Genomic DNA, 15,057 nt, shown 5'->3' with positions numbered 1-15,057 from the left:
GAGTTCCTCAAGGCAGTGTTCTGGGCCCTGTTCTTTTTTCTGGTTTTCATCAATGATCTCTCTGACTCTGAAAAATCCTCTTAATCTCTTTGTTGAAGACTTCATCATCTGCCGTTCCACCTGTCATCCCTCATATCAGCAAGCAGCAGCCTCTTGACTCTCTGCAGATCTTGAGAAAATCACAAGCTGGTCCAACACGTGGAACATGTCTTTCAATCCTGACAAATCTCACACTCTCACGATGTCTCTCCAAAAGGACCATCTGGAACCCTCCCCCCTAGCCCTGACCCCCCCCCCCTTATCTACTTTCTCAACAATCCTCTTGAAAAAGTCCTTTCATTCAAGCTTCTGGGTCTCACTATTTACCATGATCTTTCCTTGGAAAGCCACATTTCCAACCTGGCCTCCAAAGCCAGTCTCCTCCATCGCGCAAAGTTCTTTCTTGGCACACCTGAGCTCTTGATCACATACAAAGCTTTCATCCACAGCCTGATGGAGTACTGCTCTCCCCTCTGTGCTGGTGCTCCCATCTGTCACCTTTTCGGCTTCACGCAGTGGAAACCAAAGCATTTGGAAGCATTGGTATCTCCTTCGATGTGGCTGGGTCTTTATGCCTCACTCTCTCACTGCAGGCAGGACGGTGATCTGTCTGTCTTCTACCATCTCCTCTCTCGCCTCGCCCATTCTGCTCTGTTTGAGATTCGTCCCCCCCATATTTCCGCAGGGCGGTCAAGGTCCACCAGCAACCCCCTTCTGATAAAACTACCAAAATCAAGAATTACTGCTCACCTTCACTCTTTCATTCCTCTTTTTTCCTACCTTTGGAACAAAATCTCACACTCTCTTCAATCCCACTCTTCCCTCCAGGTCTTCAAAACAGACGTTCGCCACCATCTCTTATCTTCCCCCCTTTTCTACCTTTTTCTACCCTCGCTAATCCCCCCCAAACCCACCTCCTTCAAATTCCCTCCTTTTCGAGACCGCGTCGAGCCTACCCGTCTGATGAGCCGCAAAATGGCGGTGGCGCCCCGACTCCGCGGGCCTCGCGGACAGTGTCTGGAATGGGGTGGGAACGGGGCCCCCTTCTCGCACTATCTCAGCGCGGGGGGAAACAGGAGGGGGTTGTTGATGCTCGGGGGGATGAGGATATCTCTCTGGTTCGGGTCCCGCGACGAGCGTCTCCACCGCGACCTCGGTCGCGTTATCGGCCTCCCCTCTCCGCAGCTCCCCGACTCTGACACGAGCGCCCCCTCGACTGCCTTCGCCGCCGCCACCTCTCCAACTCTCCACAGCTCCGTCCAACTGCTTTCTCCGACTCTTCTCTTGACTGGCTCTTCCCAACTCAACTGCTCCGACTCTTCCCAACTCAACTTGACTCCGACTCTTCCCAACTCCACTCCACTGCCTTTTTGGCGAGCGAACGCGGCCCTTTATAGCCCCCGTGGCTTCGCTCCTTCACCTTCGACCCTTTACCTCTGGCTGGCTCCCCATTGGACAGAGGAAAAGTGGGCGTGAATGCTTTTTGATCCATGAATCTGCATATAGAGATATTACTCCGACGCACCTGGAGGCGGGGCCAAATCGCCCCATGCTCGCTGATAGGACGGAACAGAAGTGGGCGTGAGTCGTTTTTGATCCGATTTCTTCGGAAAGGCTGGTGTTTCTGCACCCGCTGCTCGGTGCGCGCCCTGCACGAGTCCAGTATCAGTGCCCACAAGCGGCGCGGGAATGACGGTGATGCGATGGTTGCGAGAGCGAGATGTGACGGCAAGGGTCGTGGCTGTTGTTGTGAAGCGGCGTTGCGGTTGGTGGTTGTTGTGTGATGGCTGTTGAGACGTGGTTGGTGGTGGTAGTAATGGTAGTAAAGGCGGCTGGTCCAAAATAAAGATAGTAAAAGAAAAAACGGCTGTCTAGAAGGGTCGCAGCCCGAATGAATGACATTTATTCCCTCTAAACAACTGGTTTGGGCCTAACTACACATACTTACAGAGATATCTCACCTAAGGGACCTGAATGGTGGTTTGCGAATTTCGTCAACCACAACAATATATATATATATATATATATATATATATATATATATATATATATATATATATATATATATATATATATATATATATATATATATATAATGTCCTATAGGAGTTTTTCATCGTGATTTCAGATCTGACAATGTTTTTTTTCACAATACTCATTCTTTAAAATGTAAAATTAAAAAAAACAAACCTCTTCGGGAACGCCCCTAAAAATTCTACTGAAAGGGGCGTAACCCACATGACGTCAACTGCAGGATTACAAAGGCTGCACATAAATTACTCGCGTTGGTGGTCTACGTGATTCTATTGGCTTCCTGTGTGTTTCCTCATTCGATTGGTCAACTCAATCGCTTCGTTCATTTCTGCTTTAAAAAAATCGAACATTTGTTTTTGAATAATGGATGATATGGACTTTCATTTGTCTGGTAACGACAGTGAGTGTGAGAGAAATGAAGGATTTTGGTCTGAATCGCATGGAGAATTGTCGGATAACATAGTCGCTGGAGGTGAAGTTCAGGCAGCTGAAAATGAAATACGGCCTTAGCAGTTCGAGCCCGAAGCAGGACAAGCAGAGGAAACTGGCGATGAAATTCCCGGAGTTCATGATGATCGGGAGGACATCAAAGGAAGACTTGGCAATAACACCTGGTTAGACTAAATCCTATTCGTAATTCAATAATGTAATTTCGACATGCATACTGCTCGATATCAGAAATATTTTCGTGAGGTGACGTGAACAGCACAGCGCAGCGGACATGTTTCTCCATGGCGAATGAATCACAAGCAAGGCCAGCCCATGTCATCGGCCGTATCTCTCCGCGCATAAAACGAAGCAACCTCGCTGTCCGGATACGATGAAAACTTGTGTGCAGAACACACCTTGCGACACAATTGTCTGGAGTAGTCCGATAAATCTGACGTTCTGTTGCATTTTTATATATTTTATTCCTACTGTCGTCATGTAGCACCAGTAGAAAACAATGAAGAAAAGAGAATAATAAAAAGAAAGCTACAGCACGTCAGATTTATCGGACTAGTCGGACTGACGACGGATTTATCGGACTAGTCGGACGGACGACAGATTTATCGGCCTAGTTGGACGGACGACGGATTTATTGAACTAGTCTAGACTCTAGAGATCTCGAGTCAATCCACTCTGCGAGTTTCTGCATGTGACGTCAACGCTGCGATTTCCTGAAGTCAACTTTTTTAACGGGCGGGGCATAGCAAGTTGTGAAAAGCACCATAAATGATCGAAATATTGGTCTAATTATCCCATTTTTGATTAAAAAAAAAACATGGGTGATTTCTTCACTCGGAAGGTCAAGTTAATATATAAATAACCAGAAAGTTTTGGGTGTCATGGGACCTTTAAGCTGAATGTCAGATGAAAGTCTGACAAACTGTCAATTGAGCTGAAGGTAACTAGCAGATAAGGGATGGGGAAGTGGACAAGGAACAAAAAGATGAAGTATAAGTTGGGACATTTTGATAAGAACAGGGATGGGGGGAGGAAGATGAGTAGGAAAAAGGAACAGAAGGCAATAAGTAGTTAAAGACATGTGAGCTAACAAGAAAAACTGAGAAATAGGGGAAATGTGGATAATGGTGCAGGAGGACTGAAGAGAGCCAGTGAAAATAGAAAAGATCCAAAATTGGAATACTCAGGTGTCAGACTTTGTGGTGGCTTGTCATTTTAGAGGAGTAGAGGGAAGAACATGACTGGACAAATACTGACAGGTGATTCTACAGTCAAGATTAGAAGAGGACAAAAGAGTGCAAGGTGAATAAAATTGGCTTGTATTTTTGTTTTTTTTTTGGGGGGGGGGGTTTGACTTTTGGAGTTGCAAGATAATGAGTTGCTGGTTTTGTGATTGTATCCTAGTGGGGCTTGTGAAGGATTAATGATTATGAGGGCAAGTTGTTGTTTCAAATGCAGCCTGTGGCTGCTGGTTACATCATTTTGCAGCTGTGCCGCTGATGCAATGCCCCTGTTACCAGTAAGCTGGTACTCATTTTACCAAGCCTGGTGTTGGCTTAGCGGTTCGGGTGGTGGCTTGGGATCCTAAGGTCCTGAGTTTGAGCCCCGTTGGCCACTGAATTAACACCAGGGGGTTGACTCAGCCTGTCATCCTTCTGAGGTCGGTGAAATGAGCACCAGTGTACTGGTAATAGGAGCACTGCATCAGCGACATTGCTGCTCCCCTAACCAATGATGCAACCAGTGCCAAAAGGCTGTACACGATCGGTACTCATTTTACCGATCTCAGAAGGATGACAGGCTGAGTCAACCCACTTGGTGTTATTTCAATGACACAACAGTGGCTCAAACTCAAGACCCTAAGCTCTTAAGCCAGCTAGCTACCTTAACCGTTAAGCCAACACCAGGTATGAGAGGGCACGTAAAACAAGACAACACAAGATGCGAGATGGAATGACCTGTTGTATGTCAACAATATGTCTACTTTTTGTCCTGCTAATGAAAGCTGAATTTAGTAACAGTGGGTGGAGCTTGTTTGACCATGCATTTTGGCCTTGGGGTCCATGATGTGTTCATTGTATGACCAGCATGACAAAAACTCTTCAATACAAACTCTGCCATCCACATTTCTCACTGGAAATCAGAATCTGTTTGAGATGGACCAGACCATTGTCTCTTGTGATCCTAATCATTTTCCAATTCTTTATTTATGTTTCGTTTACAAAATCGAGGCTCATGGTAGATTGGGGTGACAGACGCAATGCAGTGACAATTGTGCAGTGGGGCCAAAGCTGGATACAACAAGCAAGGCAATTATCTAACAATACACGATGAGGTGAAGAAAAAAGCAGTAACTTGTCTTGCAAATAAGAGGATTGTGTTAGGAAGGTTAATGTGGATTGAACAGATCATGGGTATAGTGATGGGAATACTGTCGACTTAAAGACCTGGAGAGAAATTGGGATTGAACCTCTTCAAGAAGACGGTGTCACAAAGTGGAGAAGAAAAAAAGGAACAAAAGAGGAGAAGTGTGTGGCTAAGCCTTTATTTGTAGAGTTTAACCAATAGGAAGTTCCTGGAGGAATGTGTGCATCCATGATGAGCTGGCAAGGGTCTGAGGGCTGCGAGAGCGGAGGGAGCTAGACCGGAGAAGAAGCAGTAAAAAAAAGATGCCACCAACATAATTACATTGTGAGAGTAGGAGGCCTTTTGCTTTGGCATCATCACGGGAATTGCCAATAATGTTAAGAGCTTCAGATTAATTACGAAGACCCAGAGGGTAAGTGGGTTGTCTTGTTGTGAGACTTGCTTTATTTCCACTTCAAGTAATTTAATGTACTTGGCATGGTTTTGATTTTTAAAAGTTGATGTTTGTGGATCCATAAATCATGACATCTGTGGAAAGGGAAGATATTTCTGTACTCTGTGATTCAACACTTGAGCTTTTTTTTAACCACAGCTGAGAAATTTCAAATCTTTAATTGGTTCGTGGGCGCCAGCAGTGACCACTATTTTCGTTTCGTTGTGTCTGTGTGTCTGTCTGTCTGTTTGTGACTCTCTCCAGAGCATAGCTCTGTGACGTTTGATGCGATCTTGATGAAACTTGGACACAAGCTAGATATCATGGTCTAGTTGTGTCTTTTTGTATGAGGGGCATCCCACGCCCCTTGTGGGCGGAGCCACACCCACTTGAACTTTTTATTTATTTATTTTTTTCTCGATTTTTTTTTTCTCGCAATTTCATTTCCTAGAAGCTGTGCCATTTCCATAAGTACAACATATAAAAAATCTGATTTGATTTGGTCAATTTTGATGGAAAGATATGTTTTACGGTAGGGCTTCCTCAAAAGCTTCCACTAACTCAATTGTACATATCATGGCATTGTTCAATAATGCCCACGAACCATCATCGCCTCCCAGCTTGTTTAATATTTACACTCTTTTTCAACTCTTTCACCAAATGGAGTTGAAGTGTACTTTATTTTTAACTTGCATATTGTTGATATGTTATAATAAAGGAGAAGAATGAGAGAGAATAGCCTTTAAAATTAGTTGCCTATTTTAGTAAGTCATTTTAAAACACATAATTTGCCCTTATGGTATGATACATGTAGAAGCGGATTTGGGGGGAAGGCAATGCCCCTCCGCCCAACGCAATTCAATCTCCTTCAGTAGGTTTCCCGTCCCTTTTCACGGTTTTAGACAGGGTTTAGCTGTGTGTGCGTGGGTGCGCCATGACTTTTTTTTTTAAACCATTTCGGCTTTTGTCATGAGTATATTTTAAAATGTGTAAATCTGACAAGGACGAGCTTTATTTTAGGATTCTTTCTCGTTTCCAATAAAGATTAAAAATAAACAAAATTATATGCTCCTGCGAAACCTAACGTGAGTGGCAAAGCGAAACGGTACCCAACTGTGCTGATTTCCGCCCTGCAGTCATGGCAGATATAGTGGTATTTGCATATTGACGTGACTGGCTGCATCCTTTTTCAAAACTTGATTGACAGTTAGCTACAGCACATAACATGAGAGTGAACAGCACAGGTGTACCTATCTAAAGAAAAGATAAAATTAACTTTTGGAAGTTTTTTTTATGAAAGCGACTGCTGAACCGCCATGGATGATTCACAGCTTGATCTTATAACTGCCCCAGGTCGGGCCCAGCCACTACCTCCCTACCTTGGCTGTCGACACTGCATCATCGCAAGTACAGCAAGAGTATCTCGAATCTTTGGATGCAGTCGGTACGGGTTTTCTCAGCACATGCGCAACTGAAAATGATGTGATAAGTGGAATTGTTCTTTCAGATCTTGGAGAGAAAAAAAGCATTTGGCCTAATCGACAACATCTGACTGATTTCACAAATAAAATATTTGGGAAAAACAATCACTCCTTTTCATTTTTCTACTCCAACAAATTCCTTTGGGTTGAATCATCTGCTCAACATGATGCTGTGTTCTGCTTTCCCTTTCTGTCACTTCCACTCAGAAACAATCTAAGCTGAAGATTCATTTTCAAAAAAGGTGTGCAGAATTTGAAGAAAATCTTTGAGAAATTGTCTAAACATGCCATTTTCCAGGTTCATTTGAAATGTGTTGAAAAATGGAAATGCTTCAAATGTAGCGAAGAAATGGGGTCAGTCGCAGTGAACCTTTCGGAAAGTCATAAAAGCACCTTTGAGAGAAACAGGGATAACCTTGCAAAGGCTTGTGACATTGTCGAGTTACTTTCAAACTTGGCTTACTGTTTCATGGGCACAATGAGGGGAAGGAAGCGAAAGTGAAAGTGAATTTCCTTGAATTTTGTGATTTACTTTCAAAGTATGACAAAACTTTCAAGAAAATGCAAGTTAACCATATTTAACCTTTACTTTCAAAATGAAGTGCTACAGATATGTACAGATTTAGTTTGCAAATGAATTGTACAGGCAGTGAACAAGACTGGAATTTTTTCTACAATGGCAGATGAGGCCATATCATTTAAGACAGAGAAGCTTTCAGTTTTATCAGATATGCAGATAACCCTGAGATCAGAGAAAGGTTCCTGTGCTATGTCAACTGCTCATCTTCCAAAAATGCAGAAGGTATTTATACTGTCACATAAAGAACGGTTTGGAGACGAATGGATTACAGAATGTGCCGATAGTTGCATAAATCTTATAATGGTGCTGCAGTCAGGACAGTTTGTAGCTATGCCGCGATTCAAACCCAGACTAGACAGCTTTGAGGTGAGTGTGCATACTTTGAGGTCATCCTGCTGGCCCACATTAAAGGAAGAACAGTATTTATATTATGACTATCTATATGTATGTGTAACACTTGGGAGATATGATTCATGAAATGCTTGGTTGTGTTTATTCAATAATTTGTTGTTATGCCGACGTTGGTACTTGGTAAACATGTCAAATAATCAGGTGAAAAAAATTAAAATATGTGTGATTAAATAATGAATAGAAATTGCATTTGTGATTTCAAGTACACCAACACCAACTACACTAAAAAGTGGTAAATTTGGAAGTCAGACCATGATACCCATTACTGTATCATGTTTTATGTTACCAGCAAAAAGAAAACTATAAATTATATCAAGTTGAATTGGTCACTTTAATTGTTTGAATTTTTTTTCAATATGACGAAGCAATGTGAAGAAAATATGAATTTTTTTTTTTAATCAAGTTTTCTTTTAAAGAAGTAACTTAAACATCTTCAAAGTATTTTTAAAATTGCGATTCTCCACGTGAAACATTTTTGAGTTTAACTTGTTTGTTTTCTTTTTTAATCTAAGTATATATAGAGCCCAATCAATGGTTTTTATGCTTTAAACTGCCTCTTATGATTTAAACCCCATCCCCCATTCAAGGGTTATTATGCTTTAAACAACAATTTTTTGGCTTTTATGATTTAAACCCCAATCCATTGCTTTTGTGCTTTCCTCTCAAAATCAGAATATCTGTAATTTTCCCATCAGTTGTGCACTTATTGTGTTCCTGGGATGACGAACGAATATGAAATGTAAGCCCTTGGATGGCATTGGTTCGATAACACAAAACATGAATACATAAAAATTACGGTTCCGGTTACACCAAATCAAATACATGATGGTTCCAGTGACACCAAAGAAAAAAGTATAGTTCTAGTTGCATCATTTAAAATTTTTTTTTTTTTTTGCATACATAGTCGAAGCTCGTGGAAGAGCTAGCATACTGAATGGATCAGGACGAAACAGACAAAAATGGGATGCAACACACGCATGCATGTAGTGGACAAGATGGACACTGAAGGAAACTCCATGGAGAGAAAACTGGAAAATTGGAAGGAGTTGGCACAGAGGCAATTTTGGTGGGGTTATTGAGAGTCGATAAGATTATGGTTTTAGATTGGCGACGATGTGAGATTTTGGTGAGCAGCCGTGCAGAGGAAATGAAACGATTCCATTGAGAGCCACACGTTGGCTTGGAGAGTAGAGGAAGTCGGTAAGCCATGTGTGGAGTTGGCCTTGGATGCCGTAGGAAGAGAGTTTGGAGGGTAAGGCAGGATGCCAGACTGTATCAAAAGCATGAGACATTTTCAGAGACTACCCTGATCTCAGGTCTGACATTGACGGCTTCCATCCGTTATTGGGTCAGTCGAAGTAGCATGTCCAAGGCGGAGTAATCTGAGATGAGGTTGTTGGATAAAAAGGAAGGATTTAATATCACCTGCAATGATAGATTCTATGACCCTGTTGATGATTGGATGTGGGGTGATAGCTCTGCAGTTGGGTGGGGGAGGGGGGGGGAACTGTTGCCAAAAACATTTGGTTGGTTTGTCAGGATTTGTTTTTTTGACGATTTTGAATGCAGTTAATTGGTCGATTAATTTTCCAAATGTGTGCATGCACTTGTGCTTGCGCTGGCTTGTGTGCATACACCTTCTTCCAATAAAACGACCATTAAATCATACCTACCTCCCTTGCAGTATTTACAAGCTATTCTGTATCATTTTCATTCGGATTAATTATTTTTGTGCAAGTTATTTTTCACAAAACTGTTACAATAAAAAGATGAGATTATTAGTTGTAAGTTTACACTATTAAAAAGAAAAACACGTCGAGCTATGTGTTAACATTATCTGCGCATACTTCCACTCTTGATCCACCTCAACTTCCTTAATCATTGTCAGTTGGACTTGAGCAAATAATCATTTTTTTTTTTTGCTATTATATTTTTATTTGGCTACGTTTTATTTTGTTCATCACTGCAGCACTGACAATGAAAAGTGTCAGAAAGGGGAAGCATATCAGCATCGATTGCCAGGTTACATAATCAAAGATTTTGACACCGTGTTGACTGATTCTTGCCCATGGCACTGCCCCAAATGTGCTAAATATCATCGTAGCCTCGGATTTCTGTGCAGAGAAAGGTGTATATACTTAAGAAACTGCTTTTCAGCATTAATTCATAAGCTTGTTATTGTGATGTGCGTTTCACAGTTCAACAGGAGTTCACAAATAATTTGACACTAATGTTGTATACAAAAGCCTTATCGTATCAATGTTACACTTGTTCAATGAATATGATGTCACCATATATACAGTGCCTACACAAAGTCTACACCCCCTTTCAAATTTTTCACCTTTTGTTGCTTTGTCGCCTGGAATTAAATTACATTAAATCAGACTTTTCCACCTTTATTTACACATTGTAACCCACAACTTCCAAGGGAAAAACAAATTCTACAGATTTCAGAAAATTAATTAAAAATACAAAACTAGAATATATTGGTTGGAAAAGTGTTCACCCCTCTTATAATTGCAAAGGTAAATTAGCTCAGGTGTAACCAATCACCTTCAAAATCACACACCACGTTAATTGGCCTCCACCTGTGTTAAATTGTGATTCTGATTATTTCCTCCACCACCAAAGGTGGAAGGAGGTTATGTTTTCACTCTTGTTTGTTTGTTTGTGTGCAGGATATCTCAAAAAGTTGTGGAAGGATTCGGTTGAAATTTGGTGGGCAGGTTGGGTGTGTGACAAGGACGAACTGATTAGGTTTTGTTGAAGATCTGGATCCGGATCCGACTAATAAATTTTTTTCAAGTGATTCGTCACCATTGAGAGATTGGGCTAAAAACGATATATAGCACGATATATGAAAAAAGTTGAAGACGGATTTGGATGAAACTTGTTGGACACGTTGGGCGTGTGACAAGGACGAATTGATTCAATTTTGGTGAGGATACGGATCCGGATCTGGATATGAGATTTATTTAATTTTGAAGTGATTCTTCACCATTGATAGATGGGGCTAAAAACTATTTATAGGGTCTGATATGTTCTATTGGATCAGGCATTGCACGGCAGAGGTATGTGCTCTACGGAGTGCCCTTCTAGTTTCAGAATAAAATCAGCTGTTCCTGCAGGTTTCCTCTGCTGGGGAGTGCATTTCACAACAGACTCAAACCATGAGCACGAAGGAGCTTTCAAAAGACCTCTGGGATAAAGTTGTGGAGAAGGCACAGATCAGGGATGGGTATAATATTATTTCAAAGGCCTTGAATATCCCTTGGAGCACAGTCAAGATGATCATTAAAAAGTGAAAAACATATTGTACTACCAAGACCCTGCCAAGTTCAGACTGTCCCTCCAAACTGGATGATTATGCAAGGAGAAGACTGATCAGAGAGACCACCAAGAGGCCAGTGGCAACTTTGAAAGAGCTACATGCCTTTATGGTAAAGAATGGTTTCTGTGTGCATGTGAAAACAATATCCCAAGCATTCCACAAGTCTGGCCTGTATGATAGGGTGGCAAGAAGGAAGCCATTACTGAAATAGCCAAAGCCCACCTTGAGTCCCATTTGAGGTATGCAAAAGACCACTCCGGAGATTCTGAAGCCATGTGGCAAAAAGTTTTGTGGTCTGACGAAACCAAGATGGAACGTTTTGGCCTAAATGCAAAATGTTATGTTTGGTGCAAACCCAACACAGCACATCACCCAAAGAACACCATCCCCATTGTGAATCATGTTATGGGGATGTTTCTCATCAGCAGGTTTTGGGGCACTTGTCAGGACAGAAGGGAAAATGTATGGAGCAAAATACAGAAAAATCTTAGAGGAAAAGCTACTGCCCTCTGCAAGAAAGCTGAAATTGGGGCGGGAGTTCACCTTTCAGCATGACGACCCAAAGCACACAGCCAAAGCTACACTGGAGTGGCTAAGGAACAAAAAGATAGATGTCCTTGAGTGGGCCCAGTCAGAGACCCAACCAAAAGTCAATTGAAAATCTGTGGCATGACTTGAAGATTGCTGTCCATCAACATTCTCCACACAACTTGACTGAGATTGAACAGTTTTGTACAGAAGAATGGGCAAATATTCTCCAATCAAGGTGTGCAAAGTTGGTAGAGACCTATCCCAACAAACTCACAGCTGTAATGGCTGCTAAAGGTGCTTCCACCAAGTACTCGCTCAGGGCGGTGGACACGTATCCAACCAAGATATTCTAGTTTTGTATTTTTCACAAATTTTATGAAATTTGTCGAATTTGTTTTTCACTTGGAAGTTGTGGGTTACGCTGTGGAAATATAGGTGGGAAAAAAAAAATCTGATTTCATGAAATTTAATTCTAGGTTACAAGGCAACAAAAGGTGAAAATTTTGAAAGGGGTTGTCGACTTTCTATAGGCACTGTATGTGGCCATCACACTTGCAGTATCATTTCATCAAAGCCTGACACGTCACCTGTATTGAGCAGGCCATGCATGCATGCGTGTAGCATGAGGTAAATATGGCTATTCCTGACTTATGAACTGCCATTACTGACTAGTGTCAATAAACAGGCCACACACCTCTTGACCCTCTCTCGACTTTCAACAATCATCACTCGTGAATGTTTCACAGTCCGGCTTTTAGCCATATGCTGGCATGTGATCTCATGGTGCCAGACTCTTGGCATTTTGTGCCTTGGCTCAGGCTGTCTAACTGATAATTGAAGTTTTACAGATGTGCTGCTAAAGGAAAACTATTTACCCTGTCCTTCCTTCTGTCGTTTTTTTTTTTCTCCCCTTTCCTTTGGAACAATTGCTTGAGAACCTGCTGTGCAAGACAGGCAGGTGTGCTTTTGTGACAACGCAGCCAGTTCTTTATTTTATATTTTGATTTTATTTAATCCACGCAAGGTTCAATGAAGAGGTTGCAAGTATATTGCATACGAGTAAAAGACTTGATAATCGAATAATGCTCATGCCAGCAATGCAAGCACATCATTTGAGCATCATCATTTCTTTGTTGTTGACTGGTCATTTCGTTAACCCATCAACTCAATCTGCTGGATGTTGCACCAAAAGTGTTGAAACAATTAAACTGTAAATACAGCAACAAAATATCGAGCAAATTTAACATTTATATTCCCCCTATAATAATCCATGGTGAGTGAGGCTTTTGATCACTTGCATTGCTCTGTGTACCTCTAATTTCACAGCAATTGGGTTAGAAAGGAATTGAAAGTGTTGTTTTTTTGTGCTGTTTGCTTTTCCAAACACCTTTTTGCTTGCTTAAATTTTATGCACCTATTTTTTTAAATATGCACCTATATTTTATGCTTTTATGCACCTCAGAATATGTGTGTGTGTGTGTGTGTATGTATATATATATATATATATATATATATATGTATATATATATATATATATATATATATATATATATATGTATATATATATATATATATATATATATATATATATATATTTACATACACACTAGTGCGGGCCTGTAGCTGCGTGCCAGTATGTGCAGCTTCGTTCCTTCGCTCTCGTAAACGACGACTGGATTGGGGCATTGTTTCAATTAGATCGGACCAACCGTATCATAAATGGCCACAACTTGGGAAACACCTGGGAAACATACTCAGGTCCCCAGCGTCAATTGTGACATCATATCAAACGAATAAGACGAAGAATTGTGACGCCCCTCTCTCTCCCCCCCTCTCTCACCCCTAGTCTCGCCCTCCTCTCTCCCCTCCTCTCTCCCCTCCTCTCTCCCCTCCTCTCTCCCCTCCTCTCTCCCCTCCTCTCTCTCCCCCCTTTTCTCTCTCCCCTTTCCCCCCTCTATCTCCCCCCTCTCTCCCCCTCTCTCACCCCTAGTCTTTCCCTCCTCTCTCCCCCTCCTCTCTCCCCCCTCTCTCTCTCCCCTCTCTCTCCGTTCTGTCTCTCGCCCCCACTCTCACCCCCTCTCTCTCCCCCCTCTCTCGCTCCTCTCTCGCTCCTCTCTCTCCCCTCTCTCTCTCCCCTCTCTCGCCCCTCTCTCGCCCCTCTCTCGCCCCTCTCTCGCCCCCTCTCTCGCCCCCTCTCTCGCCCCTCTCTCGCCCCCTCTCTCGCCCCTCTCTCGCCCCTCTCTCGCCCCTCTCTCGCCCCCTCTCTCGCCCCTCTCTCGCCCCCTCTCTCGCCCCTCTCTCTCGCCCCTCTCTCGCCCCTCTCTCGCCCCTCTCTCGCCCCTCTCTCTCGCCCCTCTCTCGCCCCCTCTCTCGCCCCCTCTCTCGCCCCCTCTCTCGCCCCTCTCTCGCCCCTCTCTCGCCCCCTCTCTCGCCCCCTCTCTCGCCTCCCTCTCTCGCCTCCCTCTCTTGCCACCCCCCTCATCTCCCCCTCTCTCCCCCTCTCTCTCGCCCCAACTCTCTCGCCCCAACTCTCTCGCCCCAACTCTCTCGCCCCAACTCTCTCGCCCCAACTCTCTCGCCCCAACTCTCTCGCCCCAACTCTCTCGCCCCAACTCTCTCGCCCCAACTCTCTCCCTCCCTCCTCTCTCCCTCCCTCCTCTCTCCCTCCCTCCTCTCTCCCTCCCTCCTCTCTCCCCCTCCTCTCTCCCTCCTCTCCCCCTCCTCTCTCCCCCTCCTCTCTCCCCCTCCTCTCTCCCCCTCCTCTCTCCCCCTCCTCTCTCCCCCTCCTCTCTCCCGCCCCTCTCTGTAAATGTATTCACAAATGTCTACCAAGCACAACAAGTAATTCAAACCTTGGGAAAAAACAGCTTTAAAACCCTTGAGAAACAGCTCTTTCCCTTGGGAAAATTCAAACCTTGGGATTAATTAATAATTTGAACAATTAATTCAAACCTTGGGAAAAAACAGCTTTCAAACCTTGGGAAACACCTGAAACTGATGAATAATGATATCAAACCTTGAAAAGGCACATACTCAGGTCCCCAGCGTCAATTGTGACGTCGTACCAAACGAAGAAGAAGAAGAATTGTGACGTCAATCGTGCAAAAAAAAAAAAAAATAAACATTAATTGTGACGTTATTTGTGATGTCATAGCACCGTGTCTTGTCATTGGTTGACAGACATTGGTCATTATTGGTTGACAGAATAAATAGGTCGTTATTGGTTGACAGACATTGGTCATTGTACCGCGTTATTCTTTTTATTACTGCCAATTATTGTGCTATTATTATTATTAATTTGGGGAAAATGGCATGATAAGGTGGAACGACACTTCAGCTGCGATATATACACCTTTCCAACACTGAAAAAAGCAATAAAATGGCCATAACTTGGGAACCGCTC

At 42.9% G+C, this 15,057-nt stretch overlaps 1 protein-coding gene across 8 annotated transcripts in view; it reads left to right on the top strand.

Annotated features, from left to right (window-relative positions):
* LOC147014537 (alpha-1,3-mannosyl-glycoprotein 4-beta-N-acetylglucosaminyltransferase B-like) overlaps positions 1 to 15,057 on the top strand; it is a 209,970-nt gene that overhangs the window by 36,692 nt on the left and 158,221 nt on the right. For 2 of the 8 annotated variants that reach the window (XM_085852555.1, XM_085852556.1), the window contains exon 3: positions 6,674 to 6,764. The exons of the other annotated variants lie outside the window; for them this stretch is intronic. In XM_085852555.1, coding sequence (XP_085708681.1) covers positions 6,674 to 6,764 — 91 coding nt within the window. The remainder of the gene's footprint in view (positions 1 to 6,673; positions 6,765 to 15,057) is intronic. 8 annotated transcript variants of the gene reach the window in all.

Source organism: Eptatretus burgeri, chromosome 13 (genome assembly GCF_056783735.1).
Source record: "Eptatretus burgeri isolate ZD-2024b chromosome 13, Ebu_testis_v1, whole genome shotgun sequence".
Taxonomy (NCBI): Eukaryota; Metazoa; Chordata; class Myxini; order Myxiniformes; family Myxinidae; genus Eptatretus; species Eptatretus burgeri.
The sequence above is the reverse complement of the archived record's forward strand: the minus strand, read 5'-3'. Positions and strand labels throughout refer to the sequence as shown.